The sequence below is a fragment of the Lathamus discolor genome, chromosome 3, assembly GCF_037157495.1.
Source record: "Lathamus discolor isolate bLatDis1 chromosome 3, bLatDis1.hap1, whole genome shotgun sequence".
NCBI lineage: Eukaryota > Metazoa > Chordata > Aves > Psittaciformes > Psittacidae > Lathamus > Lathamus discolor.
In genome coordinates, this window is record NC_088886.1 from 10,416,463 (window position 1) to 10,431,200 (window position 14,738).

The 14,738-nt window shown below is 40.5% G+C and overlaps 1 protein-coding gene across 2 annotated transcripts; it reads right to left on the minus strand.

The window, feature by feature from the left end:
• Positions 1-207: 207 nt before the first annotated feature.
• Positions 208-14,419, minus strand: CMPK1 (cytidine/uridine monophosphate kinase 1). 2 transcript variants are annotated; one of them, XM_065673397.1, is made up of 6 exons: positions 14,070-14,419; positions 5,759-5,905; positions 4,726-4,878; positions 3,191-3,267; positions 3,013-3,109; positions 208-2,578 (listed from the first exon to the last, which is right to left on the minus strand). In XM_065673397.1, exons 1-6 carry the CDS (start codon positions 14,142-14,144, stop codon positions 2,537-2,539), a joined length of 591 nt encoding a protein of 196 aa, XP_065529469.1. In that variant the 5' UTR covers positions 14,145-14,419; the 3' UTR covers positions 208-2,536. The 2 variants fall into 2 exon arrangements, with proteins under 2 accessions (XP_065529469.1, XP_065529470.1); XM_065673398.1 differs by lacking the exon at positions 14,070-14,419 and adding an exon at positions 8,849-9,085.
• Between the last annotated feature and the right edge of the window lie 319 nt (positions 14,420-14,738).

Sequence of the window (14,738 nt, forward strand, 5' to 3'; positions counted from 1 at the left end):
GTACCAATTCCTCAGGCATTTGCTTGATCTTATCCTGTGCCTAACAGGGTCTTCAGTTTTGATGGTGAAAACTGAACTTTTATAAACCTACCTGTGCATACGTGGCCATGAAAAGTATCTAACACTAATAAATACCCATTTTACATACACATATATATATATGAAAAATATCCCTCGTGACAGGTAACTGTAAGTCAAGCACTCATCTGAAGCCACAGAACGAAGTTTATTGGATCTCCTCAAATTCTTTGTACAGTTTTGCTGCTAAACAGACACAACACGTTGGCATATTGCCTTTAATCTTTATTTCAATCGGAAGACCAACTTGAAAGAATTGGTAACACATTTAATGGCATTTTCAATAAATAAAATGACAAAAAAAATCTAGTCTTTGCACAGACACATTACAATCCACTCCAAATATTGCCAAAACCATTGGGTTTTTCCTAAAAACTTGCTCCAAAGGGTTTTTTTTTTTCCCCTTTGTTTCACCACTTAAATAAACAGAAAAGTATATGATGAGAGAAAACAGATACTCTATTCTGAACAGAACTTGTAAAACCCAGTAACTTGGAAACAAAAGATAATTAAATCTCTCTTATTAGATTAAAGAATCCTGTTTGAAGTCTTTCAGGGAAAACCCTGATTCTAACTTTTGTATCACAACATGTAGTTTCACTGGATCCTACCCTATGTCAGCATACATATATGGTAGGAATTAAATTCCATGATTTCTTGGGGTTTTTAAAGGGGAAATTCATAAAGCAAAAGCTTTATCCTCCCACACTCACAAAAGCAGTCATGGTCCATATATTCTGCAGTAGTAAACAGTTATTTGTGCTCAGTCCATTGTTTGAACTCCTACCATACTGGGAAGGATGCCACAGTTTACCCTTTGTTTCTGTACCCATCTTTTCCCCAGTCCAGTAGCCTCAAGAACCTCACCGAGATGAGAATTCATGCAAATGCAAATCTGCCTGCACAGATCAGATTGCAGGATGAGGACCACCACGTCTGATTCCAATTAGAAGCTAGGCTTAATTTAAAGCTTTTCCTAAACACAGAGAAAGTCATCAGTAAGGAAAAGCTGAACCCCAAGTTTTCCAAATTGTGATTCCCTGTAATTTACAACATCCATTAGTGTATCACAAACCAATTACAGTGTCAGTTAACGTAAAAAGAACCACTCTATCACTAGAATTAGTTAAAACACTCATCTTCAAGCCTCTGGAGCCTTCTTCAGTGAAAGCTTAGGGCATGCAAGGAATGCATGTCTGGGCCCCCACAGACCTATGCATACTATACAGGGGAGAGAAAAGGTTACTTTAAACAAAAGGCAGAATTACATCACATCTGTGCAAACATTTAAACCAGTTTGTTTCAACTACTTATCTGCTTATCCCAACTATAGCTACTGACCATACTTGGCTAATTCAAGAGAACACAATGAAAGCAGGACCCAATTTATTTAAGGGGAAGGAACATTTTCGGCAGGTATCTTCCCTTCCGCTGACCACATCATAACAGAAGTGCAATAATTTATAATCTTTCCAAACAAACAGCTATTAAAATTATACAATTTTAGGGAAAAAAAAAAAAAATCACTAGTTTAACCATAAAAATATTTCCCCAGGTAACAAACCTTAAAGCATTCAGTAACACAGTATTTCAATAATAATAATAATACAGAAAATCCCTTCCATTTGTTACAAAAGAAAGAACTGTTAGAAGATTCTGCTTATTGTACACTATTTAATAAGAGTTTTGCTGCCTTCTGAAGACCATGCTGTAATTAAGAATGTAACTATAATTTAAAATAAGTGAGTACAGAAATACTGACCTGACTTAGAAATTATATTCTTAACTTTCTGCTAATGAAGACAAGGTTAAGCCCAGGGCCATATCATCCATGTACTCAGGAACTTAAAAGACAGTTTACATCCAGAGTCATAAGAAAGCACCACTTTCCATAAAGTACTTTGTATGTCTGTTGCTGAACAGCATATTAAATAAGACAGATTCTCATACTAACTGTAGCCTGACTTACAGAATTCAGGTTTGGGTATAACAGGGAACTTTGTGACGAAATTATACTCTGAAAAAAATACCTGCTAGATTTGGTCCAAGCATCCAAAAAACAAACAAGGGCACAGTTCTCTCGTTACTTAATGCTGCTGTTTGGTTGATCCTTAAAATAAATAAATAGGTGTATGGCAATAAGGAATAAGGGATGCCCATGATAGACACAGAACTGTGACAATAAATAGTCTCTTCAGAGAGATGTTTTAACTGTGGTTTTACTGTGTAACTGAACTTGTACTAATGGAGAACCCTGAAATTTATGGACTATAGCCACCAGAAATGATTTCCTATTTAAAAAACATTTGTAATTAACTGCTTTTCCAATCATCAGTAGATATGTGGAAAACAATTAAAAAGAAAAGAATCTTTTAAAACAATTACAAAGAGTGGACTGCAGTAGCAGCTATCCAAGCAAGATTCAAGCACAAGTTGAAGTGAACTCTCAAGCTGGGAATTAGCCTTCTTTGTCGAAAATTTGTACAACTTTTTCAAAAACCTAAAAAGAGAAGGAAGAATATTAATTTTCTCACATGCCAGTTAAACAGTTACTTTAAGTTAAACCAGTGCACACAGTAATTGGGAATACTTTTAAAAATATACAGGTTTGTCTTAGAACATTCACAATAATCCTTTAATAGTGAAATTAGCATCAGTTCTGAGAAACTGAGACTGAAGAGCAATACTACTTCAGAAAAGCAAAAGCTCATGGAAGGGAAAAAGATAAGACATTGTCAAACACAGAAAGTGTGTTTAGTCCAGCTCATGCTCAAGCAGAACTAATTGATTTCTTAAAGTTATTCACATTTTAATCAGTTCTTCAAGAGTCAAAATGAGAGTTCCACAACCTCCCTCAGTAACACCCATCAGAAGAATGCCAAAAATACACACCCTGCCACTGTCATCCCCATGCTTTTTGGCTTATGTACTTACTTCATCAACAGATTTAGAGGCATCCACTTTTCTGACTTTTCCCATTCTCTCATACAAATCTATTATAGGCTTAGTAGACTGCAGATATGTATGAATTCTAGGAAAAAGCACAGGGGAAAAAAAGCATTACACAGTAAAACATAAACAGAAGGGAATGGAAAAGTTTTGAAGATAGTACCTCTTTTCCAGACTCTCCCGATTATCATCACTCCTACCGCTGCTCTTGCCCCTTTCAAGACAGCGGCCAATACATATCTATAAAAGACATCAAAAGGATTATCACAACCAGGAACACAAGGTGCAATCTTGAAAGCAGGAGTAAAACGAATCCTGAAAAATCCAAATAGGCCTGACACACAAAATACTGCCCAGATCTGGTGCATGTAACCAGAATTCACATGGAATGTTAGATTCTGACAGAGAAAAAGGAAGGCTTTACACTTCATCATTATTAAAATGGGGACTCTTAAGATAGGATTGAGATCAGTGGAAGTAAAAACATCAAACTCAGTGGTTTGACTGGGTCTCCAATTTGAGACATTTAAAGAAAATCACCTGACTTTCAAGGATGTGTTAAGGCTTTCTGAAAAGCAGAATGTCAAATTAGACTACTAATACATGCCTGCACTGGAAGAAAGTCACTGTATGTTCCCCCAACAATTTCATAAGGCTATATACTAAATTACTATAAGTTAAAATGTTCTTATTTGACACTGCTATAATGAAAACTTCAAAATCAAAGTAAAAACTGAAGAACTAACCAGAGTTAAAAGCTGCTCAATGAACGTTTTGAAACCTAAAGTTAAGTAAGCAACACTGACACATGTACACTTCATGAATACATTTATCCTACTCATGCACGAGGACAATGGTTAAAAATTAGTGTTTCCTATAAAGTGCATTCACAGTAAAAAACATCCAGAAGATCATGTAATCACTGTTGCCTATCATTAGATCTAGTAAAAGCGTTAGAACCCCAAAATTAATACTCCAAGTGAAAAAATTCATTTAATCTTGACTTGTTGAGATTAAGAAAAAACTGTGATTAAGCAAAAAAAAAAAAGTAACAAAATTTCTCAGGAAACTGGGGAAAAGGGTAAAAGGAAGAAAGCTTAAGGTGCTGGGATTTGCGTTATCAGTTTTTATGTCTCAAGGGCACTGACATATTAAAAAGACAGCATATCATGGCACTTGTTAAATGAATATAATGTATCACTGTCAAAATGTCCTTGTAATCTAATGACTTGCTGAATAACATGCTGATTACTGGCTATCCTATAGCACAGCTCACAACTGAAAATGAAGTTGGCTCCTACCCGCACACTAGAATTAAAGCAGGCCTTGCTAGGAAGTTAATTTTGGACTAACCAGTTACTAAGAATAAACAGTGTAATGCTTTCTGAAAATTAACCAAGTAATTTTGTACGATGTATTTAAAGATTTTATAGATTTTCCTTAAGAATGCAACTGCCTGAAGAACTTCAATATAATTTATTAGCACATGATTATACCAGGCACAATGAGCTGCCATTTCAAAACCATAGTTTTTCATCCACAAAAACGAGTTGCCAAGAAACATATCCTCAAAACTCATATACCAAGTTTCCCTTCTACTCTTACACTTGTCCATTCACTACCTGACAGCTTTCTTGTTCTTGAATGATTCCAACAATATAGCAAGAAAGGAAGTTACAGAATAACACATTTCATTACCTCATTGTCACAATCAAAAAAGAGAACAAAAGAAACATCCGCCTTTCCATCCATAGTCTTATTCCAGCCTTGAAGATTATCTTCATTCCTGGGAAATCCATCAATTAAGAACTTGTTCTTCTGGGAATTGGCAGCCATTGTTTGATCCATGGCCTGATAAAAGAGAATCCAATTCATGATCTCCTGCACATACAACCATTAATCTAATTATTAAATTACCCCCAAAATGTTGGCATGGTGAATTGAGCAGCATTTATTTTAGGATTATTGCAGAATTACAAAATGTATTTTTGGTTCACCTTCAATACATGATAATTAATTCACCAACACACCAATATTACTTTCTTTCAAACTCAATTTACTGTTTGATAAAGCTCAATCTCATAACACCCAACTCCAGTTTTAAAGGCAATTTTCTACAAGATACCGGAAAGTACTGTTACACAGTAAGATGCCAAAACATCCTTGATCTAGACTTAATTTTAATAGGAAAACTACGGATAAATTTAGTGCAACAGAAGCCTTTTCTGTCTTCAAGAAGATACTCCGGTTGTTTTCTTGGACATGTAATAAGGATAAGGCTGGAGTTATTACTGACACAGGAATACTAGGAGGTGCTCTCCCTCCACCTGGCCATCACTTTTGATAAAACTTACAGAAACGCACTGCCTTTAAGGCCTCCACTGTCAAGTCAAATACAACTGAGCTGACCAAGAGGTGTACAAGCTAGTTAAGGGAAACGAAAAATACAGAGTCTCCCTGATTTCCCTAGAGCTACTTAAAATAATAAAATTAAATTAAAATTACCCATTCTCACAGATCCCCAGGTATCAGAAGCCACCACCTACTGCCCTCCAACCAGTCAGAAAGAAACATGAGTAATTGCTAAGAAAAGCCCAGTACATGATGTGCACCTATATGTCTGCCTTTTCATATTACTCACACAGAGGAAACACAATTCTTCTAGAATGCAGCCACTGCTTTGTTGCTTAGTCTGCAAGAGTGAATCAGTAGGAAATAGCCTTTTCCTTACCCTCTTGATTAAGCTGATTGTTATTTCAACCGGTACAATTTCCCCCTCCTTAATGTAGTTCTCAATGAGTTCTCCATACTGTGAGCCTGGCCTTTTTCGTTCATCTCGAAGGAGGTCACCAGCAGAAAGGTGCGTGTAGCCGTATTTCTGAAATGTGCAAAACAGGAATAGACTCCTTTGAATGAGTACACATGCAAAGTTAACATCAGTCGTCAGCGTCAGCCACGTTTATCTTGCATTACAACAGAAAAAAAAATACAGCAAATAGCATTCTGCTGGTGACAGATCTACTCCATCCTTAATATGTAACTTGACAAGACAGCACCCTCTGCATTCACAACAAGCACAGCACTAGAGAAGATTCTTGGGGAAAATGCTCAATGTGGCTCTGGTCAGGCATTTGTGGACTGTTTTCAAAGGTAATTTTGTCATGTTTGGAAATGAAACCCTGAAATCTTACATTGTGCAATTAAACATTTAACTATAACCAAATTAGATATAAGCTATACCCCATCCAAACAGTTTAACTACTTTAAAAAGGTATTATCAGTAACTGGGTCAAGTCTCGATTTACAAAGTAAAAGAGTTGAGATGGTGCTTTTACTTGCTACGTTTATGGAACAGGTTTATAATTTTATCTAATTGCCTACTTAGAGAAAACACATGAGGTGATTCCAGGTCCTTTGGAGCTGGAGTAATGTTTCAAGCACAGCAATAGTCAGAAATCCTGTGGTGAATAACCACATTGGTGCCACCCTATGTCACACCAGGTACAGTAAACAGAAAGAACAGAGAAATCGGGTCCAAATCCATCTGGTACCAGTATGCAGGAAAACCACAAACATCATTACTCTTTTATTTCACCTCAAACTACATCTAGAGAAATGTTGCTAATACAAAATATCAACGAAGAACATTTATTGCACTTGAATTTCTCAGGCATTTATCATCATAAAGAGGCACCTTGTGAGAAATGAACCGTTATGAACGAAATTTCAGAGCACAAAGCAATAATTTTCTCAGCTCTTTTAACACCACGAGAAAACTAACCAAGTATACCGTGCTTCTTGAACCAAATTTAGTCCATAGGAATAAGCAATAAAGACATCTTCTTGGTGACTACCTAAGCTAGCTATACATCCAAACCAGAGTGCATCTATATATACTCATCCTAAAGTTTTAATACAAAACAAAGGGAGCTGCAAAAAGCTTCAGGGTTATCAGCCTGGCTGCAGCAACATCCAAAGCAAATTTCAAAAAGGTGCCTGAGCAGCATAGTAATGTGACTACACACTTTTCAAGGCTGTGAACTTGGGATTTAAAAACTTGGCTACTGGGCTAAGTACAACAGAAATATTACACAACCCACTAAGTGATGTTAAAAACATTTCAGTTGCTTTCCAATTTCATCCACAAAAGCGTGGAAAAGTCAGTTCTGCCACAGTCATAATTTCAGAAGGGATATAATTACCTAAATCTCCAAAACTCTACACAGCTGGCAAAAAAAAGAGGAAGCAAGATTTTTCTCTAAATAACTGTGAAGAAAAAGCTCCACAGACATCCTCTGTAAGCTCACTGTACTCCTGCTTTAAAGTACATTGCATATGGATATGCCTATTTAATTGCAAATCTAAATATTAACTATCAACTACAGAAGCCATAAACCAGAATAAATCTTCCTTATAAGCAAAAAACCTTACTCTGCTGAACACTAAATTAACGTGTAGTCCTTGCTAAAGTTAAGGAAGGATGGTATTTTTAACATCAAGTTTCTACAAAGGAGAAAACAGGAGGAAAATATAATCCCTTCGGTTTTAGAGGATTACCAAACCATTTAACTTTCCTTGGCATTTCCCTTTCATGCATGAAAACAAAATTGAGTTGACAAGTTTTGGAATTCTCTGTCTTTTACAACATCAAACTCAAATAGTTCTCAACGGCTGAACAGGAAAGTAAAAGATAGAAGTGTTTTAAAGTGCTGTTGTATAAATAGACTTGTTTTAGATAACAGTAAGTTGTATTCTTCAGTAACTTTCAGACTGGATTAACCAGGCAGTAAGAAAAACAAACCTCTCCTTCAGGGGCAAAACATTTATTTGTTAACTGTACTGAGTCAAGAGCCAAAGAAAACATGTCGGTTTAAACAATGCAAACAAGCACAGAGAAAGGCTTGGCTGCTGCTCCACACACAGAAGGCTTCAGAGATGCGTTGTTTTCATTACTCTTGCCAGTTTTAACCAGTGCATACAGGACACAAAGTTTTCTTTCATCTTAGGTGAGATAAACCCTCAGTAAGCATCCTGAATTGGAGAAAATCATCACATTCCCCAAGAGCTTGCTAAAGAGACTGTGATGCAACTGCACAAAAACCAAGGCAAAACACTCTTGCATCTTGCCAAGGTTTGCATCGCGCCAGCATGACTTCCCAGCAGTGCCAGGAACATCTTGATGCAATCCCCAGAACATGACTTGTTGCAACTGTTGCCTAATTCTTCTCCTCATCAATCAGAAAGGGACCAGGACTGTGGCGGCCAAAGAGTGAAAAAGCAGTTTCTCCAGGTCCTGAAGGAAGCCTATATGGCAGATTCATAACATCTGACTGAAAGGAAGACTTGAAACAGAAACTAGGTTAAATAAAATTTTTAAATACTTGAATGCCAAGCACCTAAAATCTGGACAGATTTTTAGATTACAGAGAAGAAAAAAGAAAATACAGAATTAACTGTTCTAAAACTTATTTCAGAGATAATGTTTTCTGCTATGCTAGTGGACTGGCATGCTGTTCTATGAGAAAAAAGATTAAATCATAAGTTGCTATTACACAGTTCTCATGATTTTTAAAACTATTTTCGTATTTGGAGAACCACAATTCAAAGTACAAGTACAAAAATTAACCATGAATGAAGAAAATAAAAATCAGCTGTCTTCAGCACCACTGTAGGCATCTTTCTTTATTGCTTTCAAAAAGAAGAAAACCCCACAGTGATGTGGACAGGCAAGCTCAAGTGTCCATCAATCCTACCATGGCAGTGTCACTCACAACAGCACTTTGCAATACTGTGTAAGAAGAGCAAAATACTGCTTACTCACTTGTCTCGCAGTGGTCTGATAAATCAGTGCCATTCAGCAGGACACACTGGGACATGCAAACTTTGTGATCCACATCTCCAAATTACTATCAGAGACTGCAGCCTTCCCGCAATGCCCTTTGCTCCCCTGTTCTAGAGCCACTTGTAGTTTTCTTCTGTCAGCCAGGATTTGCAACTTCCACTCTGCAGACAGAACTTGCTTTGTTTTCAGTAAATACAACAAACGGATGAATACAACTGAAAACACATGAGTCATATCTGTGTCACACTTGAATAAGGCAGAATCTGCCCTAGCAATCTTCTCAAGGCAGTAAAATCAGTGGTGTGCAACAGCTGCTGCAGGGACTCCTTACACAGACAGCTTTTGAGGGGCACAAGTTTTATTTCTGATTCAGCCCTGTGTGGTCCAGCAACACATCTCTCCACTAAACACACAGCTTGAGACTTCCTTAAGCGAGCAGAAGCCAAGAAAAAGCAAGAGAAACACAAATTACCGCTTTGACCTTGACTCCTATCTTGGCTTATCACTGTTACTCTCAAACTGAAAGTTACAGGGCTTAAGATACAAACAAATCAAATACAAACTTTTATTGCCCTAGTTCTGACCTTTCATATCTTGGGCAACCTTAATAAATAACTAAAATCTGCTACGTACATCAGTCAAGAACTACTTAAAAATAGAACCATGTAAAGTTTCTTCTTTTTTTATTTTTTTTTTCAACCTAAAAAGCTTTTGTCTGTCCTATAGTAATCAGCCCATGGAATTAAAACTCTGGGATATAAACTATAACGGAGAAACAGACCTTTTGTCTACTTATTCCAAATAAAAAAAAGAAAAGAAAAAGATATTTTATTTGTTTGAAAGATGTCCTTGCCTCTGGGGGAGGAAAACCAAACAAAAAGCCACATTAACAAAGCAAAACACACAAAGAAGATCCCACTGGCTGTGCCCCCAGGGAAGAGGGGGCAAACAGAGCACCCCAGTGCTCCAGGAACACCGAGCTCAATAAAAGGCACCCAGTATGCTTGGGAAAGTCCAAAATTCAATGCCCAGTGTTCTCCAAAATGGAAGCATACAGGGCTAAAGCTTCAGGGGGCAGATTTAAATGATCACTCACCATGTTTTTAAAGAAGCTCCAACGTTCAGAAATATAAACATATTCCAAAAAACAACTATGGGAACTTAAGGCCAAGTAGAATATTAATACTTGGCACTCCTGAAAGATTTCAGAAGTTGAGTTTAAAGAAAACAATTTTAAAACCATTTTATTTCAGAAGGAAGCTACAGCTGCTTCTTCTCTCAGTGGACTTCCAGAAGACAATTAACACATGACAGCAAAATACAAATCCACTGCCACTTTCAGCAGTGTTTCTGATACAATGAGTTCTTCTTTGCATTGTTTTCTTTACCCGAGGAAATCTCCTTATCATATATCCCAAAGCAACTTAACAGCTTATTCCATTTGGATTTTAACTTATGCTCTTATAAAAGGAGAAGGCTCAGCGTCCCACCTTGTGGAATTAATTTGAGATTTAACCACAAACATACAGGATAGGGCTGTGGTAGAGGTGAACTATATTTTAGGTGCACAGAGAAGGATGTCCTGCATATCCCAAGTACCAACAGATCACCTTGCCAAAACAAAACAACCAACAAACTAAAAGTATAACTTGCATCTTGCTTGGAATAAAGACAACTTACTTAGTTATTATTCTTCCCATCAACCAAACAGCTTCGCATTTCAGGCAGTGGTTGTAAGGATTTAAAATTTAAGTACTTGAAAGCATATTGTGTGCAGATTTGAAGAACGTATTTTTCTCCTTGACTTTACCATAACCATGTTATAAGCAAAGCTCAGAAGTCAGCAATAAAGCACACTCATTTTGTCCTACACACACATAATAATCTCACATTCACAGAAGATACAATGTGGAAAGCATGAAGGTTATTGCAAGAACCTGCTCCAATATTCTGCCTCACTCAACAGCTACACAACAGTCCCAGATGATAGCAAGCTGCATCTAACAGAGCTCTGGCACGTTTCCGGAGTTAATCTACAGAGCTAGAAGGGAAAGGATAAAAACTTAGAGTGAATTCTGCTTCATCCCATCCTATATAGGAGGAACTGGCCCAGAGCAGCAGTTCTGCTGCATTTGCATTTCAGTGACAATTCTGTGAGTTTTTAGAATGTACATGAGTCTTTCCCCTCTATCAGAGAAACCCAGCCTAGTTCAGCTGTCTCCTCCAACCTTATCTGCAAAGATAAAGTAACCTAATCGCTTACCTGCTGTTCCCTTTCATACACTGTGTCAATACCTATTTCCGCTGGTTATTGCATTTTCTTCCCTCAAATAATTTCTCCATTTTGGTCCAAATTTGACATGAATACATGCCTTCTCTGGAATGAGGGACTCCAGCACACACATAATGAGTAGTTATGATTTAGCCTAGCACTTAAATACATATTTCACCTACAACATGTGATAGCCATCTCCTTTTACTGGGAATGTAAAGCATAGTAGGCAAAACAATTACAACACTTCTTTGAAGAATCAATTCTAGGTAGCATATAATACCCCCTTTACTGTACAAAACACAACTACTCTTGGTTTGTTAATCAAATAATTTAATGCTAAAATAATACAAGATCTCACCTCAGCAAAGTGAGACTTCTCTCACATGTGATGTGCTCTGTCCCAGATCTCTAGTATGAATAGCAACTGAGAAGTATTTATAGCTCATACTGACTTTCTGTTCAGGACAAACTTCAGATTTACAGCAAGATACTGGGTCAGATTCATTCCAAATGTAAACCAATATTATTAAGACCATTTACAACAAGGATGAATGAGGCTTATTATTAGTCAGCTACAGCCCCTTTCCTCCGTGGCAAGCTGCCAAGAGGGTTTAAAATCCAAACGAAAATACACCTTCAACCCAAATGCAGCAATGACTGCATACAAGCTATTCGACTGCCTGCATCAAGGCTCTCTGGGGGGCTGTTGGGGGCCAGGCCAAGGATGCGCACTTAGAAAAGGTGCTGCTCTGCAGTACCTCTGCTGCATTTCATCCCATTTCCCTGTTCATGTCCCCCTTTGCTAAAGTTTTCCAGCAGGCTTCAGCCCAACTCTCCCTTCAACTACCTTAGACCTTCTCTCCTTCAAAGTTTCGTCAGAGGCTCCTGTAGAAGTGTCGAAGTGAGCAGAGCCATTCACTGCAGTCAGCAGGTCTGAGTGCTTTCTGCTGTCAGCCCACTGACTTCAATAAACTTCTTCCCACACAGTGAACAGGATTAGCAGAATCAAAGCAAATTTACATTTATTAGTATCTGGACTTCCCTTTCTAGGCTTAGAAAAGAAAATAAACACAGTACTAGCAAAGTTAGCATTCTTCTTTCAGTTTTAGCTGCAAATACAATTTCAGTAAGAATGACTCATTTGAACTCCTCCTAATAAAGTGGTCTTTATCCAATTATACTAGTCTATCAAGCCAAAGGTATTTATACTTCTACACACAAGCCAGCGGCCACACAAGGTACTTCAGCCCTAAGGCTGCATTAACAGTTTGGTGAAAGCCATTAATGACAGCCTACAAGATTCCCCTACAGTTTAAACTCATTTGTTTGCTATGTGCCAGGGGCAGAATCTGACCTTACCAAAAAGGCTTTATGAGCACTATGAACCTTTCATTCCACAATTTAATGAATAAGCCAGTTTGAATGAGAGTCTATAATTTGAGGTTAAAATCCTTCAGGACCAAAGTCATAACAGCATTTTTCAGTCTGGACCAAATCCACATAACTTAGCTATACAATACCAAGGGCTGGGATATAATGGCAGCGTGGATAAACTGTAACAGCACTGCCAGGGCACCACCAGAATAGACAACACACATAACGTGCCTGCACCAGAAGCTGTAAGGTTCCCCCTCCAGCAGTTAGATTCAGGAACGTGGGCATTGCAACAGATCTTAGTCTTTTCTTTCAGTCCAGGTATGAGTAAACTTCAATTCTACATGGCCCTCAACAAGAAAAATATATACAGCTGCTCAGAAAGGGAAGAAAAAAAAAAAAAGAAAGACAAGCTGTTTCAAATCCAACAGGCACACATGTTTGGAAGCATTCAGCCTTAACTACTTCCGTAATTATCCACCTCAATACAGTGCAATTATCCCTGTGTTTGTGGCTTTTAAAAGGACTGTACTACACCACATAGCAGTCACCGTTCTCTCTTACATAATTGTTCTATCTCAAAGGGGTGTAAAAATGTATTTGGAAAGCTGAAAATGTGAAAAATATAGCAGAGTCTTTACAAGCTATATCATAAGGGTTAGGCTTTTTGAAAGAGAGAACAAGATTAACCATCTGTGGGTCAGGACATCCTCTGATCTCTACCATTGAACAAAATTTTAGTTCTATTTGTAACATTTTACTTCCATGTCTCACAGAGATGGTGTCAGGTCAGAAAGCCAACACCCTGCAACGTCTACTGTATGTTTATGGGACAGGCTTCAGAATACATGGACCTTGATCCTGCACATTTGAAGTCAATGTATTCCCAAGTACTGCAAGCCACCTCCAATCCAGGCCACAAAACAAGCAGCCTGAGGCATGTGGGTGGCAGCCCCACAGTCACCTACGTGGCCATGCAGATGCGTACAGAGCCACCCAGTTGGGCTGGGCTGCATGACAGGCTGGACAACGTGTCACCATCCAGGAAAGCAGGAACTTCAGGCCCAATGTGTGACCGGTGTTCCCAAAGAAAACACTGCCACTAACCCTAAGCGGGTGTCCTACTGCCCGGGGGGGTCCAGAAAAGGTAGACCCACCGGTGGAGTGGGATCCCTAGAGCTGAGGGAAGGCAGAAGAAGGAAAAAGGCCGACAGCGGCTGGAAGGGAATGGAGGGGCTGGAGAGGCTGCTGCCTCCGCTACTTCATCGGGTAAACGGGGGATGCGGACCATCCATGCGCCCTCCAAGGGGCGGATCTGGGCCAGGCAAGAGCCCAGGCCGCAAGGGTGATGCGGGGCCTCACGCCGGACACGCTCCCCCAAGCGACCACACCGAGGAGAAGCGCGGACCCCCCGGGGAGCCTACAACCCCCAGCGTGCCCCGCGGCCGCGCCCGCACAGCCTCCCGCCGCCGGAGCCCCGCGGCACGATGGGACGCGTAGTCTCCTATCCCCCCACACCCCTCACCCCGGCGGCGGGTGCGCTGCCCTCACCTCCACGATGCGAGCGCACTGCGTCCCCTTGCCCGCCCCGGGCCCGCCGAGGACGAAGACGACGACGGGCTTCATGAGGAGAAGGAGGCGGCGGCGGAGCAGCAGCAGGACAGCGGCGACGGGGCGGCGGCCGGAGGGCGGCCGTGGAGGGGGCGGCGAGCGGCGGGCACCGAGGCCAGGACTGAAACCGGGAGAAGGACCGAGCCAGAGCCGACGCAGCGCACCCGCTGCTGAGCTGTCCCCGCCGATAGGAAAGTGCTTCCGGGTCCCCGGCGGGGCGGGGCGGGGCCGGCACGTGCGCACGGGGCCCGCGGCGGCGGCAGCGGCGGCGGCTCTTCCGTCCGGTGCGCACCGGGGCTGCCCGGTGAGGGAGCTGCCGCATCCCGGACCGGCCACTGGGCCCCTACAGGCGCCACAGGCGTGTGCCTGGGTGCAGGCCCCGACTAAGCCACGGGCGCTGTTGGGCAGCTCACGGCCCGGGACACCGGCTGGGAAAGGCTGAAGCCGGAGCCATGCTTCCCCCGGAGCGGGCACCGGGTCGGTTGTACCGGTTCACTTTGGAACCTCTGTCAATCTACAAGCCCGATCCAGCGGCGGCGGCGCCCCGCGCTGCCATGGCAACCGCACTGCGCCTGCGCGTTCCCCGCCCTCCCGCTGACCGTTTATTCA

Excerpts from the sequence above, each read along its gene's own strand:
- CMPK1 (XM_065673397.1), bottom strand. The coding sequence starts at position 14,144 with ATGAAGCCCGTCGTCGTCTTCGTCCTCGGCGGGCCCGGGGCGGGCAAG. Across the intron at positions 3,268-4,725 it reads TTTTTGATTGTGACAATGAG|ATATGTATTGGCCGCTGTCT; the intron begins GTAATGAAATGT and ends TGTCTTTTATAG. Across the intron at positions 2,579-3,012 it reads CCTCTAAATCTGTTGATGAA|GTTTTTGAAAAAGTTGTACA; the intron begins GTAAGTACATAA and ends TTCTCTTTTTAG.